At 42.7% G+C, this 22,452-nt stretch overlaps 1 protein-coding gene across 6 annotated transcripts in view; it reads left to right on the top strand.

The window, feature by feature from the left end:
- TSNAX (translin associated factor X) overlaps window positions 1–20,332 on the top strand; it is a 59,414-nt gene extending 39,082 nt beyond the window's left edge. The window contains exons 6-8 of one of the 6 annotated variants that reach the window (XR_012326678.1): window positions 4,017–4,110; window positions 11,932–12,495; window positions 13,737–20,332. Coding sequence is in view for 4 of the 6 variants with exons in the window: in XM_073793665.1 (XP_073649766.1) it covers window positions 4,017–4,110; window positions 11,932–12,170 (333 nt within the window). In the remaining 2 variants the exon portion in view is untranslated. Of the gene's footprint in view, window positions 1–4,016; window positions 4,170–9,662; window positions 9,701–11,931 lie in introns of those variants that run through there. The other 5 variants (XR_012326677.1, XM_073793665.1, XM_019941576.3 and 2 more) reach the window with 5 other exon arrangements.
- The last annotated feature ends 2,120 nt before the right edge of the window (window positions 20,333–22,452 follow it).

Raw genomic sequence — 22,452 nt, 5'->3', positions numbered from 1 at the left:
AATAATGTAACTGAGACCTAGAGAGGCTAAGTAACACGCTCAAGGTTACCTACCACACTAGACAAAGATTTGGGATTAGAAACTACGTCTAATGAAACTTAGATGACAGCCTTTCTGCAATGACACACCACTTTTTGTGGTTCTTAATATTATATGTGACCTTGAACAGGTTTACCTTAAGCCTTATTCTTTCTGCACCTTAGTTTTATCATCTGTTAAATAATATGTGCCTCACTTTTCTCAGGTGTTTTTATGATTGAGCCATATAATCTGTGTGAAAAAGCATTTCAGGGCATGAAGAACCCAGGAATATAACTTACTGAATAGACTCTACCTGCAAAATTTTGCATGTAATTTAAGGAGATGGCATGGACCTTCAGAAATCCATCTATGGATGCTCTAAAACTAAGTCCCTGAGACCCAGATTAAGAGACCTTGTTGGGGCTTCCCTGGTGGCGCAGCGGTTGAGAGTCCGCCTGCCGATGCAGGGGACACGGGTTCGTGCCCCGGTCCAGGAAGATCCCACATGCCGCGGAGCGGCTGGGCCCGTGAGCCATGGCCACTGAGCCTGCGCGTCCGGAGCCTGTGCTCCGCAATGGGAGAGGCCACAACAGTGAGAGGCCCGCGTACCGCAAAAAAAAAAAGAGACCTTGTTATTGGAGGAGTCCAAATATGTCTTTCACATCGTACACTTGTATAAGCATGCAGTTTCCATGGTGATACTCTGACAGGGGCAGATACGCAATTTTGTTATAGTTGTGTGAGTGAAATGCTGATATTATGTTAGAGAATTTCTCTAGTTAGAAATGCCCACGACTTTCATGTCATTCTGAAATGCGTCTTTGACCTTAAAAAGCCAAGAATCACCGGTCTAGATGATTTCTTAAGGTCCCATGCACCATCAAAGACTTTATAAGGGACTTCCCAGATAGTGAGGTTAAGACTCTGCACTTCCAATGCAGGGGGCCTGGGTTCGATCCCTGGTCAGGGAATTAGATCCCACGTACATGCCTCAGCTAAGACCTGGCACAGCCAAATAACTAAATAAATAAATATTTTAAAGATAATAATAAAAAGAAGTCTTTATAAATCCAAGGATCCTAACTAGATGAAGCAATTTCTAGGATTTATGAAGTAGTGGGCTTTTCTTCGGTTCGTTTGTTTTTTAAACAATAAGTGAAGTTCTGTTGAGTGCATGTTCCAGCATTGTCCCTTCCCTTGTCCCCTAATGCAAGTTCTCATTTGGTAGAAGCACACTGATATTTTAATTCAGAGACTACCTATTGCGCTTGTTCCTTATGCATCTATAATTGGTGTGTTTCAAGAGAGAAGGTTTTTGCCTTGTGGAATAAATTATACATAGTTAATTTTCAGTCATACCGTCTTCAAATTTTAGGGTAAAAGTGATTATTTCTCTTTTTTTAACCTTTATTCAATATTTTTCCGGCTTAATTTTGATATACTTGACACATGACATTGTGTAAGTTTAAGATGTAGAATGTGTTGATTTGAAACATTTATAAATTACAAAATTACTACCAGCCGTCATACTATTAGCTACTGCCTCTGTTGATCCCCATCCCATCACATAGTTACCATTTCTTTTCTTTCTTTCGTTTTTTTTGTTACTTCTGTCACTGTACGTAGAGACAAGTCATTTCTTTTTGGTGGTGAGAACATTTAAGATCTACTCTTTGAGCAACATTCAAATATATGATACAGTATTATTAGTTATAATCACCATGCTATGGATTAGATCCCCACACTTGATATTTATCCCGGGGAGGGTGTACTCTTTGAACAGTATCTCCCCGTTTCCCCTACTTCGCAGCCTCTGGCAACCACTACTCTATTCTCTGTTCCTCTGAGTTTGTCCTTTTTAGATTCCACCTATAAGTGACATCATATAGTGTTTGTCTTTGCCCACCTTATTTCACTAGTACAATGCTGTCAAGTTCCTTCCAGATTGTTGCAAATGACAGGATTTCCTTCTTTCTCACGGCTGAATAATATTCCATTGTATACAGTCAGTCCTTTGTATCCTCAGGTTCTGCATCTGTGGATTCCACCAAGTGCAGATCAAAAATATCAGGGGAAAAAATTGCAGAAAGTTCCAAAAACCAAACTTGAATTTGCTGTATACTGGCAACTATTTACATTATATCTACAACTATTTACATAGCATTTACATTGTATTAGATATTATAAGTAATTGAGAGGTGATTTAAAGTATGTGGGAGGATGTGTATGGGTTACGTGCAAATACTACATTTTTTTATATAAGGGACTTGAGTATCCATGGATTTTGGTACCTGCAGGGTAGGTCCTGGAACCAATTGTCCTTGGATACTGAGGATGACTATATATACCACTCTTTATTCGCTTATCCATTGATGGACACTTAGGTTGTTTCCATACCTTGGCTATTGTGAATAATGCTGCCATAAACATGGGAGTACAGACATCTTTTTTTTTTTTTTTTTTTTTTTGGTACGCGGGCCTCTCACTGTTGTGGCCTCTCCCGTTGCGGAGCACAGGCTCCGGACACACAGGCTCAGCGGCCATGGCTCACGGGCCCAGCTGCTCCGCAGCATGTGGGATCCTCCCGGACCGGGGCATGAACCCGCGTCCCCTGCATTGGCAGGTGGACTCTCAACCACTGCGCCACCAGGGAAGCCCCAGACATCTTTTTGATATCCTGTTCTCATTTCCTTTGGATGTATACTCAGAAGTGGGATTGCTGGATCATACGATAGTTCTGTGTTTAATTTTTTGAGGAAACTCCATACCGTTTTCTATAGTGGCTGCACCATGTTACATTCCCACCAACAATGCACTAGGGTTCCCTTTCCTCCACACCCTCGCCAACACTTGTTATCTCCTGTCTTTTTGATAATAGCATTTCTAACAGGAATGAGGTAGTATCTCATCGTGGTTTTGATTTGCATTTCCCCGATGATTAACGATATTGAGCATCCTTTCATGTACCTGTTGCCATTTGTTTGTCTTCTTTGGAAAACTGTCCAATTCCTCAGCTCATTTTTTAATCAGGTTGTTAGTTTTCTTGCTACTCCTTATATATTTTGAATGTTAACCCCTTTTCAGTTATATGACTTGCAGATATTTTCTCCCATTCAGTAGATGGCCTTTTCATTTTGTTGATTTCTTTTGCTAAGCAGAAGCTTCTTAGTTTGATGTAGTCCCACTTACTTGTTTTTGCTTTTGTTGCTGTGCTTTTGCCATAAAAATGTTTCTTTTTTACTGGTCTACCTTTTGGGGGGAAAATCCTATTTGTAACCCATCTCAATGATCTTTTGAATAGTATAAGCAATTACATATGCCAAATCCCAAGTCTTGCTTTAAGAAACATGACAGAACAGCATCTAGGAAATACAAGAACACAGGACTCAAAGTCCAGAACTTTCTTCCATATCATAATGTAAATAAAAGCCTCCAAAACTCTTTGTCTACCTAACAGAACCCACACGTACACATGCGAGCCTGCGTGCACACACACACCCACAGTAGTTTTTCTGGATACCTCTTAGTACTTCCCTGCGTGGAGGGAGAATGGATAGAAGGCTTTGGCAGCGTTGAAGAGGCAGAATCCTAATGGCACTGATCCTTTAGCAGTCACGATTTGAGCCACGCACCAGGTAAAGCATCTCAATTAACTGACGTTTTGACTCAAGGCACAGGGAACATAGAATAAATAGTAAAAGAAGAAAATTTTAAATATCAACTCTCACCTTGGGAGCAGTTGCAGAAACAAGGACTTTAGTGACAATGCATATTTTCTCATTGCTTTGTAATGTATCTTTTATATTTTAATCAGTTGTGCCTTTTTTTTCCCTCCCCTTTTCCTCGTTATTTCATATAGGGCATGTTTTTGTTGAGTAAACTTTTAATCTAGTCTTCAAGTTACAGGATGGCAAAGGCAAGTTGTATTGAACCAAAAGAGGAATGAAGATCAGAGGTGGGTAGTGACTGATAGGACTTCCTCTCTCCCCTCTTAGGAAGAAAGTGAACAGCCTTGGTTGTGGGGAGGATCGATGCATCCTATTCGGTGGAAGCATGAAGTCGCCTGGAGGTTTAAACCTAGCTGGAAAGGTGTGAGTGCCGCCTAGCCAGAGGAGTAGACCGTGCCGGGCACTGCCTGCTGATACTTGGTACTAGGCCTGCCTCCTAAACTCTCATTCTGCATTGTAGGAACTGGAAGCCTAGAAACCACACTTCCTTGATTCCCTTGCTAAGAGGGTTTACTTGCAGTCTCCCAGTGAGAGGCACATGTAATATTTGAAAAGCAGAAGAGAAACAAAAGCCTTGATTGCTCCTTCAGCATCAGAGGCAGGGTCAGGCTTGCTCAGATGGCATACGTGAGGTCTTGCAGGAGCTTCCACACTCGACTGATACCTGCTTCAGGGCTGCCGGCAGCTGAGATCATCAGCCGTGGTTTCCTGCAATTCCTGTGACTTCTGGGTTTCCTGAATTCACTGGCAGCTTTCCCTGACCTTCCTTTCACCCAGCCCTTCCAAGGTTTTGGAAGCACCTGTGTTAAATCCTTTCCTGTATGCTTTCTGTTACCTCGAGTGCTTTCTGTTTTCCTGACTGAATGCTGACTTCAGGGAACAAGTGGTTCTTAAGCCTGAGAAGAGGTGCCCGATCTCTCTCGTTGAAGAAATGCAAGTTAAAACTACAAGTTGGCCCTTTTCACTTATCAGATGGGTTAAGAGTTGAAGACTGGGGCTTCCCAGGTGGCGCAGTGGTTGAGAGTCGGCCTGCCGATGCAGGGGGCGCGGGTTCGTGCCGCGGTCCGGGAAGATCCCACATGCCGCGGAGCGGCTGGGCCTGTGAGCCATGGCCGCTGAGCCTGCACGTCCAGAGCCTGTGCTCCACAACGGGAGAGGCCACAACAGTGAGAGGCCCGCGTAACACACACACACAAAAAGAGTTGAAGACTGGTAACACTATGTTGATATGAGGGAAACGGGGACTCAGGCTGCTGTGAAAAGTAGAAATTGATATTGATCTATGAAATTGACATTGATCTCTACGGGGGGTGTTTTGGTAGCATCTGTCAAGTTTATTCATACATTTGTGAAATTACATGTTCAAAATATACTCATTATAGCAATGTTTTGAATATTAAAAAGTCAAATGTGAGTGTCCTTCCATGAAGGACAAATTAAATCAATTATGGTGCAACCATAAAATTAGATGCTATAAAGCCATTAAAAAGAATGAGATAGGGCTTCCCTGGTGGCACAGTGGTTGAGAATCTGCCTGCTAATGCAGGGGACACGGGTTCGAGCCCTGGTCTGGGAGGATCCCACATGCCGCAGAGCAACTAGGCCCGTGAGCCACAACTACTGAGGCTGCGCGTCTGGAGCCTGTGCTCCGCAACAAGAGAGGCTGCGACAGTGAGAGGCCCGCGCACCGCGATGAAAGAGTGGCCCCCGCTTGCCACAACTAGAGAAAGCCCTCGCACAGAAAGGAAGACCCAACACAGCAAAAATAAATTAATTAATAAACTCCTACCCCAACATCTTAAAAAAAAAAAAAATCAGACAGCTCTGCATGTCCTGTTATGGAAAATTATCCATGGTGTTTTAACTGAAAATAGCAAAATGTAGATATGCCACTGCTGTGGAAAAGGTTAAAATAATATGTCCATATGCTTTTGTTAATGCGCAAACTATTTCTAGAAAAATACACACAAAATGACAAGAGTGCTTGCTGGTGCCCTCCTTCCACTCGTGAATCAGTGAGCAAGGGTACAAAATAGGTGGCACATTTGTAGGATGTGATGTAAAGCAAGGGTCCCCAGCCCCCGGGCCATGGACTGGTACCAGTCCACGGCCTGTTAGGAACCGGGCCGCATGGCAGGAGGGGAGCAGCAGGTGAGCCAGCCAGCGAAGCTTCATACGCTGCTCCCTGCCGCTCCCCATTCCTGGACCCCCAACCCCGTCCAGGGAAGAATCATCTTCCACGAAACCGGTCCCTGGTGCCGAAAGGGTTGGGGACCGCTGATAAAGAGCTCGAAACCAAGGATAATATTGGTATTATTATTGGGTTTTTTGTTTGTTTTTTACAAGGTCTGTTTCTTCTACCTTTTGGCTCTTTTTTTCTCCAGATATCTGTACTCTATTTCCCTCATCACTTTTAAGTTTGTGCTAATAGGCTACTTCCAAATGAGGCCTGCCTTGATTTAATTTAAATCTCCATTTGCCACTTATTCCCAACACACTTTCAGAGAGTGGCATCTATAGAGAATATACTATGAATGGTCTCCCTGACACTATGGAAAGTACCACTCCCTGCTTACATAAGTAACATGGAACCAACTCAAGTATTATGCTTGCCAGTTGTCTCCCATAACTAATACATAAGCTTTGCAGGAGGAGGAATGTCTGTATCCCCTGGTCTATCCCGACACATTGAACAACCCATGGCGCATAATGGGTGCGGAGTGAATACTTGTGGAACGAGTAGACAGGTGGATGGTTTTCAGTTCTGTGATGTTACAAATAACATGGGGGTGAGTGCCTGTGATGATTAACTTCACGTGCCAAGCTGACCAGCCGTTGGAATGTCCCCGCATTTGATCAAACATTATTCTGGGTATGTCTGGTGAGGGTGGTTTTCGATGAAATTCACATTTGCATTGGTAGACTGGGTAGAGCAAATGGCCCTCCCTAATGTGGGTGGACCTCATCCAATCAACTGAGGATGTGAATAGAACAAAAAGACTGAGTTGGGAATTTCTCTTGCCTGACTGCTTAAGACATTGGTCTTGTCTGGCCTTTGGACTCAGACCGAAACATCAGCTTTGATTCGTTCTTGAGCCTGCTGGATTTTGAATTGGAGCTTTACACCATTGTAAGTTGCTGTAATTGGCTCTCCTGGGCCTTCAGCTTGCCAACTGCAGTTCTGGGACCTGTCAGTCTCCATAACTGCATGAGCCAATTTCTTTCTCTCTCTCTCTCTCTCTCTCTCTCTCTCTCTCTCTCTGTCTCTCTCTCTCTGTTTCTGTCTCTCTCTCTCTCTCTCTCTCTCTCTCTCCCTCTCTCTATATGATTTTTTCTCTTACTGCTACTAGTTTTACCTATATAAAACTGCATTTTTTTGTGAGCCAAAAACTATTGAAATTGACAGTTTAATGTGGTCTAACAGTGACTATCTCTACAATTAAAACTCTTTGCCACTCATATTCTTTCATAAATTACTTATTCATATAATTTTGACATTTTTCTGTTAGGTCATTTCCCCCAAACCCCTCGTGGCTGCTCCCCTAATTCTGTAGTTCTTCTTTATATAAATACCTTCTCCTGATCTGTGGTTGGGCGTGCATTTTCTTTTCTCATGCAGAAATGTGTTATTTTAATGACATCAAATTTACCAGTTTTGTATGCATTGTGTTTTTATTGTCTTATTTAAGAATGTCAGCCATACCCTGAGGTCATAAATAGCCTATATTTTTGTCAGTAAGTTTTTAGAAATTTGAAAGTTTTGCTTTTTTCCATTAGGTTTGGAATCAATCTGGAAATTTTTTGGTATTCCAGAATATGGTGTGTAGTATGAAGAAGATGTCTTCTTTTTCAACGTGGATTGAAAACTTTTTCGATCATCAATTTCTCATAAGAAATATGGGTTTCTTTCTAGGGTCTCTGTTTTCTATCTCACTGGTCTATTTGCCTATCCTTGTACCAATAACATGCTTGTTAATTACTATGAGTTTACAATGAGTTTTGATCAATGAGAGGACAACTACTCCCACCTCATTTTTCTTCAAAATTTTCTTAATGTTCTTGTATTATTTTTTCTTTCAATATTTGATAGAATTCTACATTGTGTTTTCTTTTTTGTTGTTTTTTTTTTTTTTGCGGCACGCGGGCCTCTCACTGTTGTGGTGTCTCCCGTTGCGGAGCACAGGCTCCGGATGCACAGGCTCCGGATGCACAGGCTCGGCGGCCATGGCTCACGGGCCCAGCCGCTCCGCGGCACGTGGGATCTTCCTGGACCGGGGCTCAAACCCTTGCCTCGTGCACTGGTAGGCGGTTCTTAACCACTGCGCCACCAGGGAAGCCCCTGATATACTCTTTAAAGAAGTTCCCTTCTCTTTCTAGTTTGCCAAGACTTTTTCTTTTTAAAATCATGATTCTGTCAATTCAATCAAATCTTTTTCTTGCATTTGCTAAGAAGATCTTATAGTTTCTGTACTTTAATCTGTTTATATGGTGGATTATGTTAATGGATTTTCTAATGTTAAACTATTTGTGTATTCCTGGAATAATGCAAGGATGTTTTCCTTCCTTTTTAAAAATACACACTTCTGGTTTGGTTTTGCTAATATCTTATTTAGGATTTTTGCATCCATGTTTACAAATGAGATTGACCTGTAATTTTTCCTTCTTGTGCCGTCCTTCTCTGGTTTTGTTATCAAGTTTATTCTAGACCTGGTCCATAGCATGGGAAGCTTTTCCATGATTATTTATAATGATTTGGGGGATGGGGTTGTGCCTCTGAGTCGTCTTTGCCTGGCATTAATTTAACTATAGCACCTTATTTTGTTTGCTGTTAGATTTGGATTTTTTTCCTCTTCTTACTTTATGTTTCATATCTACCAAGTCTTCTCTTGTAGTTGTTCATTATGTTGTTCCTTATTTCCTGTCTTGTTCTCTTTTTTAAAAAAAATTTATTTTTGGCTGTGTTGGGTCTTGGTTGCTGCACGTGGACTTTCTCTAGTTGCAGCGAGTAGGTGCTACTCTTCATTGCGGTGCGCAGGCTTCTCATTGCGGTGGCTTCTCTTGTGGAGCACTGGCTCTAGTCGTGCAGGCTTCAGTAGTTGTGGCACACGGGGTCAGTAGTTGTGGCTCGCGGGCTCTAGAGCACAGGCTCAGTAGTTGAGTTGTGGCACACAGGCTTAGTTGCTCTGCGGCATGTGGGATCTTCCCGGACCAGGGCTCGAACCCATGTTCCCTGGACTGACAGGCAGATTCTTAACCACTGCACCACCAGGGAAGCCTTTTCCTGTCTTCTTAAAGTCTAAGGTTAATTAGTGTTTCTACCCTCCTTCGGAATGATATAAGCCCCTAGGATGCTGTAACCCTAGCAATCCCTCATTTTATATGTTGTTACTGTTGTCCAGTCTTTTAGTTGCGCTTTGTTCCCGCCCGTCCCCTAGATATTGTTGTTTAGTTACAGTTGGTGCTCATTTAGGTTTACACACAGGTGACCAGATTCTTTGTTTATCATTGCTTCTTGCTCCCATTTCTTTCTTCTAGGGTTGATTAGTTTCCTACTAAGTTCTGTAGATGTTAAATTGTTTTAGTCTCTTTGTCTTTAAACCTTTTGATTTTGTTCTTACTCTGGAATAACAGTTTACCTGAGGAGAGAATTTTAATTTGATAGTAATTTTGTGGAAGCACTTTGAAAATAATATTTCATTATCTTCTGGCCTCTATTGTGCTACTTACATTTTTCCTTTGTAGAAATTCTTTTTTTCCCCCCAGTTATTTTTAAGATTTTTTTTCTTGCCATCCTGCAATGTCATTAAAATGGGTTTAGAAATTTATTTATTTATTTTTTGATGTGGACCATTTTTTAAAGTCTTTGTTGAATTTGTTACAATATTATTTCTGTTTTATGTTTTGGATTTTCAGCCCTGAGGCATGTGGGATCTTAGCTCTCTGACCAGGGATCAAACCCACACCCTCTGCATTGGAAGGCAAAGTCTTAACCACTGGACCGCCAGGGAAGTCCTTCTTTTTGTTTATATTTCTTTGGACTCATTGGGATTCAATGGATATGTGGATTCATGCCTTTCATCAACTCAGGAAACCTCTGAGCCTATTCTCTTAAAATACTGCCTTTACCTCATCATCTATATTCTTTCCTTTTCCTTTTTGTATGTATCTTGGACCTTTTTATTTTATCCACTATATCTCTTAGCCTCTTTTTCACATTTTCTATTATCATTTTGGACTCTTTCTGGTTAATTTTCTCAATGCTGTCTTGCAGATCTCTCATAATTTCTTCATTGGAACTTAATTTACTATTTAATCCTTCTTTTAAACTTGTTAGGAGGAGAGAATCTATATTTTTTTGTTTCAATAACTATTTTTAATTTCTGTAAGTTTTATCTATTTTTCAAATCTTCCTGTTCTTTTTTTGTAGTGTCTTATTCTTTCCTCATAGTTTCTATTCCTTTCTTTTTAATATCTCTCTAATAATTTTAAACATGCTTATTTCATAATCCCCTTCAGACTGTTCTTGAGGGGCTAATCCTGCTGCATGAATGGGGGTCATTTGTTCAGGTATATTATGTATTTTTAAAATTTGTGGTGGACCACTTAACCTAAAGTTTCATCTCCTGTCCTCGTGTGTCGTTAAAATCCAAGCTCCTGGTGTTTAGGTACCTACTGCTGGGTCCCTTCTCTATGGTGCCTTCAACCATGAGCATGGTCAATTCATGTGCATCTCATTCTGGGTTTCAAATTTCTCTCTATTTCTGAGGGACTTGTTTTCTTTTTCTATCTTCCTTGTATGTGTTATTTCTCTGGGTTGGTAGTACATGGCATTCTACTTTAGGTCAGTCTTCCATGTTGTCAGATCTGATAGTCAAATTTTAGAAAGAAAAAGAATTTTTTACATAAGTTCTGTATGTACATTATAGAAAAATCTAGAGGCAAAAAAATTATTCTACTTAAAGAGATAATTACTATTAGCATTATGTTAACTCTGTATCTTTCTAACCTTGTTTCTCTGTGCATATGTGTATGTGTGTGTGCAGGTGTAAATACACTAATATAGTTAAAGAGGAATTATCCTCATTGTACTATCTTATAACATGATTATTTTTACTAAAGATAATGTCAAAACATTTACATATTAATATATTCCCGCTAGGTGCATTTTAAAGGCTACAAAGTATTTCATCATGATGCTGTAATGTAATTTATTCAACCAACTGTGTTGTTGAACATATAAAAAATGTTTGTGGTTATAAACACGACTGACACAAATGACCTTAGAAGTGTATGTTTGCCTGCATCTATGTTCACTTATTTAGGGTAAGTTGCTGAAAGCAGAATAGCTGGGTAATATGAAGGTTTTTGTTATTTACTGACAAATTGAGTTGTTTTCTTCTGGAACAGTTATCAGCCAGACTCCCTTTCCTAAATTCTTGTTTTCCAGGTATCAAAGATCTAACTGACATGAACATATATTTATATGTATCTCTTCCCACAGCTATAGGCATAGCACTAGCATTTTCTCTCAAGGTCACTAAGAGGTGGTGTCTGGCATGTCTTTCCTACCTAACTCCACCCTGTCATAGTTAATAGGAGTTCCATGTGTCACACGTGCTCTGAAGTATCAGTACGTGCGCTGAAGGAGAAAGGGTTCTCTGTGATTACTTTTCAACGTGAAGAGCAGTGTACATGCCTCACATTTGTGTGCTCCATTTACTAGCATGCAGCCCCATCCTGCCTCGGTGAACTTTAATGAGGTTAACAGATGCTGTTTCTTTTATCTTCATTAGAGCCCTGCCAGGTAACAGCACCATTCTGGGGTTACTAGAACTGAAGCATAGAACAGTGATGAGATGGACTAAAATTTAGAGGAGAATATTCCTCAGGTCTTCCAGTTACAATCCAGCTACACTTTTCTCTAAAGCCATTTATATAACGGAATGCTGTATCAGAAACCTCCCAACTGGAACTGGTTTATTATTCAAGTATTCTTTTGGTTAAATTGTAGATTATATAAAATCTTGCCATTTTTCTTGCTTAAAAACATTGAAAAGAGACATATGATTCTAAGAAGTTATCATTAATTTTGTTAAGTTTCGTAGTAGCATTATGTCATAGAAATATATGCACATGTATTTTATTTACTTATTTATTATTATTTTTTTTTTGCGGTACGCAGGCCTCTCACTGTTGTGGCATCTCCCGTTGCGGAGCACAGGCTCCGGACGCGCAGGCTCAGCGGCCATGGCTCAGGGGCCCAGCCGCTCCGCGGCATGTGGGATCTTCCCGGACCAGGGCGCGAACCCGTGTCCCCTGCATCGGCAGGCGGACTCTCAACCACTGCACCACCAGGGAAGTCCTATGCACGTGTATTTTAGACGGCATATCAAAGCACACGAAGTCTGGGATTTGCCTTAAAATTCAATGGCGTGGGAGGGAGGGAAGGAGAGAGGAATGGGTGGATAACTGAAGCAAATATGGCAAAACTTTACAGGGGCCCTTACAGTATATTATTCTCACTTTGTGAACATTTGACATTTTTCATAATGTAGTAAAAAGGTGTTTTCTTTAACCTAGGGCAAGAGAGAGGAGAGGAGAGAGATTGAGAGAGAGCGATTGAGAATCCTGTTGAATCTCTGAGGTAAAAAGTCAAGGGAAACCTTTCTGACAAAGAGAGAAGCCCGGCTGAAGCCAACTTTGTCACGAATTAGCTCCCTGCTGCCATCTAAGGGCACAGATAGAGGTATGGCTGTGTCTGTGTCACTACATAGCCCACTTCCCTCCCCGCCCCCATACACATACACAATTCCCACTGCTCTAAACCCGTGCTGTAAGAGTTCAATTAATTTACTTCCTTTGGTTAGGATTTAATAGTGGAAGGAATATTAAAGACCATGTAGTCTGCCCTTTCCCTGGAGTAAATGAAGAAATCAAGTAAAACACATATATTTTCCTGCGTAAGCATCTTTTAAAATCTCGTTTCATTTACCCTCACCACAGTTTTGAAAGGTAAACGATGGAGATGTTTCTCTGTTTTTAGACATGACAGTGAGACCTTGTATGTGTGTATGGCAGGGGCGGGGTGGGTGGGGGATGAGTGGCTTTGCCACTTAGAAAAGTCTAGATTGAAATGACCTATTTCCCTGAGTCTAGGCCTTTAGACGTCCATCCCAGAACTCTTCTCCTGTTGTGCTTCCTAGAGCACTAGGACTAACAAGCACTTAAAAGAGAAGCAAAAAAGTTATTATTGCTGATAAGTGAGTAGGGAAACTTCTGATGCTGTCTTATTTAAAAAATTTAAGGCCTGAATTTTTATTCTGATATCATAAATTCCATTCAGTGGCTATAAAACTGAGAATGTTCAAGTTCAAAATGCAGTAGTGAGGGCTTCCCTGGTGGCACAGTGGTTGAGAGTCTGCCTGCCTATGCAGGGGACGTGGGTTCGTGCCCCGGTCCGGGAGGGTCCCACGTGCCGCGGAGCGGCTGGGCCCGTGAGCCATGGCCGCTGGGCCTGCGCATCCGGAGCCTGTGCTCCGCAACGGGAGAGGCCGCAACAGTGAGAGGCCCGTGTACCGTGAAAAAAAAAAAAAATGCAGTAGTGAAATGGTCAGAGCTGGGTTCAGCAATTATGTTATGCTCTGGATAAAAAAAATGAGATTTTATTTATAAGACGTGCATAGCTGGGTGCCTTATATACAGAATTACAGAAATAATGTCATAATTCAAAATACATTTTCCCAAACCTACAATACTCATCTCTGACGTCTCTAATACTACCTCTGCCAGTTCCCCTGACCCCCTGAAGGTTCTAAAGCTCATGTCAATTTCCCAAGTGCTTTTAGTGTTTTTCTGTCTTGTTTTTCCTAATGCTCTTTCCTTTTCTTCGAATGTCTTCTCTTTAAGTCTGAGCTTGGATTCTGCCTCCTTCGTTTTCTATGAAATCTTCCTTAGTAGCCTGACACAAGAACTCTCCCTGTTTCCTAGGGCCGCTCTAAGAAAGTAACACGAACCGTGAGAGGCTTCAGTGGCGGAAATTTGCGGCACAGTTCTGAGCGCAGGATGGGCTCTTTCTGAGGCTATGAGGAGGGCTCTGCTCCAGGCCCCTCCCCTAGTTTCTCGTGGTTTGCTGGTCATCTTTGTTGTTCTTTGGCTGTGGAGGCGTCACCCCGAGTCTCTGCCTTCATATTCATATGGCACTCTCCCTGTGTGCATTTCTGTCTCCAAATTCCCCCTTTATTAAGGACACCAGGCACATTGGATTAGGCCACCCTAGTCCAGTACGACGCGATCTTAAATAATGACACCTGCAACAGCCTATTTCTAAATATGGTTACATTCCGAGGCGAAAGGGGTAAGAACTTCAACTCGTGGCTTTTGGTGGAGACCACGATTCAACCCATAAAATTCCTTCTTTTGAAGTTCTTCCCCTACTTCACTTATATTTTGTTCATGGAACGTGTCACGTTCTATGTGGCTGTGTTGCCTCTCCTTCTAAACTGCAAGATCCTTGAAGTCTGGTTCATCTTCATATAACCTGAAGCGCCAAGCACAGAGGATGGATAAATGTTTGTCAGGGGCCTTACGTATTTTTCGCTATGGCTGTCATCTCTGGTATGTAGGTTGGGCTATACCTCCAAATGGCAAGAGGCAGGATTTTATTAAAATGGAGGCAATACAGACTTTTTCTCTGTACCTGTCTGCATGCAGTTACGTTTGTGTGCCCTTGTTGAAGGCAGGACAAAGTGATTGGGTTTCAAAGTCAGGCAGACGACCCAGGCTATGACAGTCCACGGCATCAGCCAGGAATATGAGGAAGGGAAGAGAGAGAGACAGAGAGGCAGAGACAGAGAGAGAAGGAAACAAGTATGCCTTTCAGAGGTCCTGCAGGGTATGAAGGGAGGGAGTGAGCATGAAAACAAAACCAATTACCGGTAACCAGGATACATGGTAAAGGGGCAAAATATCTGTGCCAGCGTCTGTGCCAGCGTCTATGCCAGCCCAAGGGTCTGGGCGACACAAGCACACGTGCCAGAAGCAAGAAGCGAATTTGATGATGAGCCAGGCCGTTGCCTTTTTCCAGAAAGCTTGCATCACTGTGAAGGAAGTCCAGCCGATCTGGGCCCCTCAGCGGGAGGAGGGGAAGCATGTGGCTGGAGCAGGGAAGGTGGCTCATCTTGCCCCCGCCAGCCTCAGCAGCCGGTGCCTGGCTCACAGAGGGGTGGCCTTCATTTGCTGTTCATTCAAAGTACTGAACTAGACAACTAGAAAAGAAGAATTAAGTCATGGTCCCTTCACTCGAGGCTTACAGATTTACAGGGAATAAAACACAGTCAAGAAAAAGTAAACAGCCATCCAGTGGTTGCCTGCTAAGTACTAGGAAGTTCCAAAGTTAGTGGGAAAGGGGGCCTCTCTGGTGAGGGAGAGTCTATCTCAAAGTGTGGTCCTTGGATGGTGGCATCGGTGTCACCGGGAGCTTGTTAGAAATGCGGATTTTCAGGCTGCACTCCAGACTTCCTAAATCAGGGTCTCTGGAGATGGGACCAAGGAATCTGCATTTAACCAGTGAGGGGGGTGGATTCTTAAGCTTATTGAAGTTTAGGAGGCACTGCACTTAGGAGTAGTGGGCACGATGGGAATCGAACCAGGAGGCAGGAAGGGAAAGGGGGAGATGCAGATAAAGAGTAAGTGAGTAGGAGAGTGATGTAGGGGTCTGATGGCGAACTTAAAACTTTCAAAGCCTTTGTTTAGGAACTCGGAGTCTGCAGGAGTAGCGAACAGGGTGAGTAGGAGAGCAGCACGCATCTCTGGAATGCCAGAACTTGGCTTTATCATTTCGATTAGCATTTCCCAAAAACCTATTCCTCAGAGATGCTCCATGAAGAAAGGATTCCAAGAGCAGATACATTTGGGAAACATTGAATTCTGTTCATGCCTCTTGGAGATTTACAGTACACATGAGCACATCAAAGGCATTAAAATTCCTTAAAAAGAAAAAAAAAAAAAAAAAAAAAAGGGCTTCCCTGGTGGCGCCGTGGTTAAGAATCCGCCTGCCAATGCAGGGGACATGGGTTCGAGCCCTGGTCCGGGAAGATCCCACATGCCGCGGAGCAACTAAGCCCATGTGCCACAACTACTGAGCCTGTGCTCTAGAGCCCGCGAGCCACAGCTACTGAGCCCACGTGTCACAACTACTGAAGCCCGCACGCCTAGAGCCCGTGCTCTGCAACGAGAGAAGCCACCGCAGTGAGAAGTCTGCGCACCGCAACGAAGAGTAGCCCCCGCTCGCCGCAACTAGAGAAAGCCCGTGCGCAGCAACGAAGACCCAACGCAGCCAAAAATAAAATTAAAAAAAGAAAAAGATATCTGTTTAACCAGTTTTGATCCTTTGGTCACTCAGCATGTGGTCTGCAGACCAGAAGCATCAGCACCACCGGCGAGCTCGGTAGAAAATGCAGAATCTCAGGCTCCACTCCAGAATCAGAATCTTCATTTCACAAGGTCCCAAGGTGACTGATACAGCGATTAAAGTTTGAAAAGTGCTGGTTTAACCCGTGGAACCTCTTTTCATGGAATAAAGCACAGCTGTTCTGTGGAATTCACTTTGGAAATGCCGCTTTAGGCAACGAGAAGCCAATGATTTTGAGCAGGAAAGCACCAGGATGAGAGCAGCCTTGTCCTACACAAAGCACGCTCTCAGAACCCCCTGAAGGAGTCTTTCCCTGTCTCCTCTTCATGTTCACTCCTGGCGAGAGCTTCCTGTCTTTCTCCTCCACTGCAGGAGATCTCGTTTAGGAACAAAGCTCAACAGAGACTCTTCTGGGTAGAGCCGCGGTGGCAACCTGTAAACCACTGATCCGTGAGCTGCTTGGTCTCACGAAACTCAGACGCATTTCACTGAGCTGCAAGCCCAGCCATCCAAGCGTTCAAAGCATCATTGCATCCCTGTCATTTAATGGTCTATATTTCTGTGCAGCTTTTAGGTAAGATCTCCCACAGTAGCCTTGTTTTCAGACATGGTTGTTTCATTACACTTTTATTTTTTATTGTTTTTTATTTTATTTAGATTTTTTTCTTGATGTGGACCATTTTTTAAAGTCTTTATTGAATTTGTTACCATAATGCTTCTGTTTTATGTTTTGGTTTTTCGGCCCCGAGGCATGTGGGATCTTAGCTCCCCTTCCAGGGATGGAACCCTCACCCCCTGCACTGGACGGCGAAGTCTTAACCACTGGACCGCCAGGGAAGTCCCTACACTTTTATTTTTAAAAATAACTTTAAACATTATTGTCCTAAAATGTCATCCTGAATTATTCACTAGTTGTTGCGTGTGCTTAGTCTTTCTGAAAGCAAGAAATCTTTCTAATCCCCCTTTGAATCCCCCAACAAGAAGTTAGGGGTTTACTGAGTAACAACAAATGGCGGGAAAGCATAGGATTTCCTGGAGCCATATGAGGTGGAGATCTGGTGGTGGCACTCAAAAGAAGCCTGATTGTTCATCACATTCCAAAGGTATGAGCGAAGCAAAACCTCATTTTATTTATTTTTATTTTTTAAATAATACTTAAAAAAATGAAATAAATTTTATTTTATAATAAATTTTTATTATATAATAATAAAATAATAAAGTAAATAATATTTATTATTATATAATAAAATAAATAAAATAAAATAAATAAAAAAAACTTTTAGAAATCTCATGTAATGTCTGAAACATTTATGTTAACATATTTCCATACAAATAACCTGAACAAAACCTCATTTTAAATGGGGTTAGGTGAGAAAGTGCCTCGTCATAAAAATACATTTGGTTTTTAGGATGCCATATTGTTAAAATTAGATAACTTACATTGAGTAAACGAATGCATTTTACTGGTAACAAATTTCACCACATTTACCAGTTTTAACACAGGTGGATACAGAACTTCCATTCTCTAGTCATTCCAGGTGGATCTCTGAGTTTTCTATTCTAACTTTTAATACAGTTTTTGAGTTTTGTGTGACTTGAAGTTTTAATCTTTCTGTAAAATACGTAACTTAATTATATGTGTATCTTTTCTTCAGATACCAGATTTGATGTTAAGTGTTGTAACATAGGTGTGTAGATAGTTGCTTGGGTGAAACTGGCTTCTTTATGGAGAATATCATTCTGCATGAGGACTTAATGGATCCAAACCTGTGTCATGCCTGTGTGCATACCCAATTAAACCCTGGAAATAAAAACTGTTTTGGTGAAATAAATAAATAAAGGGGGTTAGCTGAGAAGGTGACAGTGGAAAGACACTGAGAGGACAGAAATTGTGGGCACATAGTGGCCCGTAGGAGAGACTCGGGGAGAGGGCACATCCACGGCTAGGGACACCGCAGGTGAGGACTCACACAAACGAGCTAGGGTCAGGGCAAGAGACCCGAGAACACAGGGGGCTGCCAGAGGAGCGCTGACAAAGCCATGCGGAGTCAACCTGAAGCCAGGAAGTGGAAGACCTCAGGACGTCCCCGTCGGCATCTGCCAGCTACGCCTGCCTTTGTGTGAAAAGGAGGCCGGAACGGGGAGCAAGCTAAGGAATGGGGACCAGTTTCCTCTCTTTGTGCCCCAGTTCCCCCTCCTTTGTATACACCCTCCATCCTGAATAAACTCTGGTTCTCAGAGCTCAAATGCACAGCATTCATCCTGTGGAGAAGCAAACACCGCCCAGAAGAGCAGAGCGTTAAGGATACCCAGAGTCAAGAGGTGAGAATCCCCAAGGTAACACTTGGGGGAATCGAGTCTCTAGAAAAGAACCTATTGGCCTAATGAGGCCAACACGGAATTAAAGAAAGTTGTGGGTTCTTTCTCTCCCTCTCTCCCCATCTCCTCCTCTCTCTTTCTTTCTCTCTCTCTCTCCACTCCTCCCTCCCTCCCTCCCTCCCTCTTTCTTCTCTCCTTTTCTTTCATCATGAGGCAGAACGTTGAGAGAAGAGCGACTCGGTGACATGGTCTTAAACACTGAAGTCGAGGCGGCCACAGTCGGGCGGGAGCGGTCCCCTCCTTGGGCATTCTGGGACTTGAGGCATTTCCTGGGCGCTTCTGCCATCTAGCGCCTCGCAGGAGGGGTCACCACGCCTGTTTATCCTGGCTTCCTCGGTAAATGTACGCATGTTGACTCAGTGTGAGAACATTCTAAAATCAACCGGCTGGAGCCGAGTACCGCAGGTTCATGGCAAATTCTGTAAAGATCGATGAAAGAGAAAATCTGGGAGGATACAGTCAAGTGGACCCCAAAGCGTGTGCCCACCAGCTCTTCTCCTTTCCCGGCCCGGCCTTCGCCTCCCTAGGGGTGCCCGTTGGGGAATGGGCTTAGGTAAGAAATTCCAGCACGAGAAGGCAAATCACCGCAAGAAAGGAGAAAGGGGAACCATCGGGAGCCGAGCGAGGACCGCCCCAGCCCCGCGGCGCTCGCACCCGGCTCCCCTCTCGCCGCGGCTCGGCGCGCGCAGGCCGCCCTTCCGCGCATGCGCACTGTCCGCTCGCCGCGGAGGGGTGTGACCCGCGACCCCAGGCGACCGCGGGATGCTCGGGTCGCGGCCGCCGGGCCGCCCGCACGTGCGCGCTGCCCCAGCGCCCTGGCGGCAGCGGGAATCCTTCACCACCACATCTGGCAGCTCTGTGACCGGAGGTCAAGCAGAAAATAACCTGTTTAGATTACAAATCCATTCAGTTGTTTTTAAATACAGAAAAGTTAAAAAGAAGAAAACAAAAATGTCTCGTAATCCTTGCGACCACCTTTCTGGACTTTAAGGAAAAGACAGACATGGGCTTAAAACACGCAAAACAGCATAGAAAGGTTCAAAATGAAAAGTCAATAGCCCTCCTTACCAGCAATCCCTCTTTCCAAAGGTAACCAATATTATGTTCCCCCCAAATATGTACATATTTATATATGTTTGTATTCTTACCTTTTTAATAGTTATACAATATGGATTTTTACTGATCATTCTTCTGCTCTCCCCCCCGCCCCCCTTCATAGTTCTTAGGGATATTTCCACATTTGAACATCTAAATCTAGTAATTTTTAAAGATGCATAGAGTTCCATTTGTAAAGTACCATATTTTATCTAATATAAAGAAATTTTTAAATGCTACGTTTTTGTTCAAGTGCTTGTCACTCAACTCACAAATCTAGAACACAAGTAATCTACAGATCTAAGTATTCACAGCTGGACGAGTTTTCGGCTTGGTTCTTGGTGCTCTGGAAGCAATTCATTTACAAAAGTGCCACCGAAACATCTTCGTGACGTCATTTAACTTAATGCTACCAAACATGGACCTCTTAAACCTTGGAAACAAAACTAAAATCTTCCTAGGAGTGGAAATGCTAAGTCCTAAACTATAGAACTACACTTTAAAGAGGTATTGGTAGATTTTGTTCAATTGCCCTTTTAAAAAATTGCACAAATTTATACCCTCACCAAAATGTGAATGAGGTTGAACACCTCTGTATATGTAAAATGACAGTCAGTATTTCTTTTTCTTTGAATTGCTTATTCACATCCTTTGCATTTGTCTTACTGATTCAGCTGGGCTTTATAAATGAAAGAAATTATCCTTTTGTCTGTCATTGTGTTCTGCAAATGTTTTCCCAATTTGCCTTCTGTGTTTTAACTTTGTGTTTAATTATTGGTTTGGTTTTGGTTTGGTTTTTGCAACAGAGAACTTTTAACAAATTTTACAGATTTTAACAAATTTGGCAGAGTGCTTTTATGCTTGTGGGTTGTCCATCTAATTTTGAAACGCCTTCCCCACTACAATCAATCCATCAATTAATTATATCCAGTCAATGAACTACTTACTACTACTTACAATCAATCAGTCAATCAATTCACCCATGCCTTTTATTTAAAACACACACACACACACACACACACACACACACACACACACACACACACCTTTTATTGTTAGGAAAGTCATATGTTCAATGAAGAAAGTTTGTAAAATACATATAAGCCAAAAGAAAAGAGTCCTAATTGCCAGAGATAGTCACTATGAACATTTTTTTTTGTTTTTGTTTTTTTTGCGGTACGCGGGCCTCTCACTGTTGTGGCCTCTCCCGTTGCGGAGCACAGCCTCCGGACGCGCAGGCTCAGTGGCCATGGCTCACGGGCCCAGCAGCTCCGCGGCATGTGGGATCTTCCCGGACCGGGGCACGAAGTTCCGTGTCCCCTGCACTGGCAGGCGGGCTCTCAACCACTGCACCACCAGGAAAGCCCACTATGAACATTTTGCCATAGAAAGTTCCAGTCTTTAATTCTGTTTGATAATTAATTAAGGCTGTGTTTTGATTATGTCAGGAGCTATAATTGTTAAATATTTAAATTATATATATATATTTAATTAATTAATTTATGGCTGCGTTGGGTCTTCGTTGCTGCGCGCGGGTTCTCTCTAGTTGCAGTGAGCGGGGGCTACTCTTCCTTGCGGTGCGTGGGCTTCTCATTGCGGTGGCTTCTTTTGTTGCAGAGGATGGGCTCTAGGCGCGCGGGCTTCAGAAGTTGTGGCTCACAGACTCTAGAGCGCAGGCTCAGTAGCTGTGGCGCATGGGCTTAGTTGCTCCGCGGCATGTGAGATCTTCCCGGACCAGGGCTCGAACCCGTGTCCCCTGCATTGGCAGGCATATTCTTAACCACTGTGCCACCAGGGAAGTCCTTGAATTATATTTTAAAGCAGCTTTATTGAGGTATAATTGTTATGCCATAAAAATCACTCATTTAAAGTAAGTGATTTTCGGTAAAATGACAGTTGTGCAATCATCACCACAATCCAATTTTAGAACATTTTCATCACCGCAGAAAGAAGCCCTTTCTTTCTATTTGTGTCCATCTGCAGTCACTTTCCACTTTCACCGACCAGCCTAAGGCAACCGCTAATCAACTTCCTGTCTCCATGGATTTGCTTCTTCTGCGCATTTCATATACATGGAGTCACACAATATGTGGGCTTTTGTGTTTGGCTTCTTTCACTTAGTATAATGTTTTTGAGGCTCAGTATATCATAAATTGTATCAATACTTCATTGACTTTATTGCTGAATAGTAAGTAGTTCATTGGCTGGATATCACACATTTTGTCCATTTGTCAGTTGATGGACATTTGAGTTTCTTCCGCTTTTCAGCTATTCTGAATTATGCTGCTATGAACATTTGTCCACAAGTTTTTGTGTGGACACGTTTTCATTTCTCCTGGGTGTACAACTAAGAGTGCAATCGCTGGATTGTATGTAAACCCTGTGCTAGCATTTGGATTCTATTTCTTGAGGAGCTTACCGGGACCAATCTGTACCGAAAACCTCCACTGGAAAAAGGAGTCATGAGCTTTGGAGGCCTTTTCACTGAGGCTCCTTTTCCCTGAGTGACAAGACCTGTCTGGAATAATGTCTAAAGTTACAGGACTTTGCTTAGAGCTTAAGGTTACCTTCGAGTCTTACTGTAGCAGAATGTTAAGATGAATTTCTTCCTGTCTGAGTTTTGACTGAGGTACCAATGCAGTGGGCATCAAACAACAAAATGAATGTGAGAATGAAACCTACATGGGCAAAATTTAGAAAAGTTCAAGGGTATAAAAGGGGAATCAGAACAGATATTTACACACCTATGTTCATAGCAGCGTTATTCACCATAGCTGAAAAGTGGAAGCAACCCAAGTGTCCATAGATGGATGAATGGAT

The sequence above is a fragment of the Tursiops truncatus genome, chromosome 16, assembly GCF_011762595.2.
Source record: "Tursiops truncatus isolate mTurTru1 chromosome 16, mTurTru1.mat.Y, whole genome shotgun sequence".
NCBI lineage: Eukaryota > Metazoa > Chordata > Mammalia > Artiodactyla > Delphinidae > Tursiops > Tursiops truncatus.
This window is presented reverse-complemented; position numbering and strand designations above follow the sequence as displayed.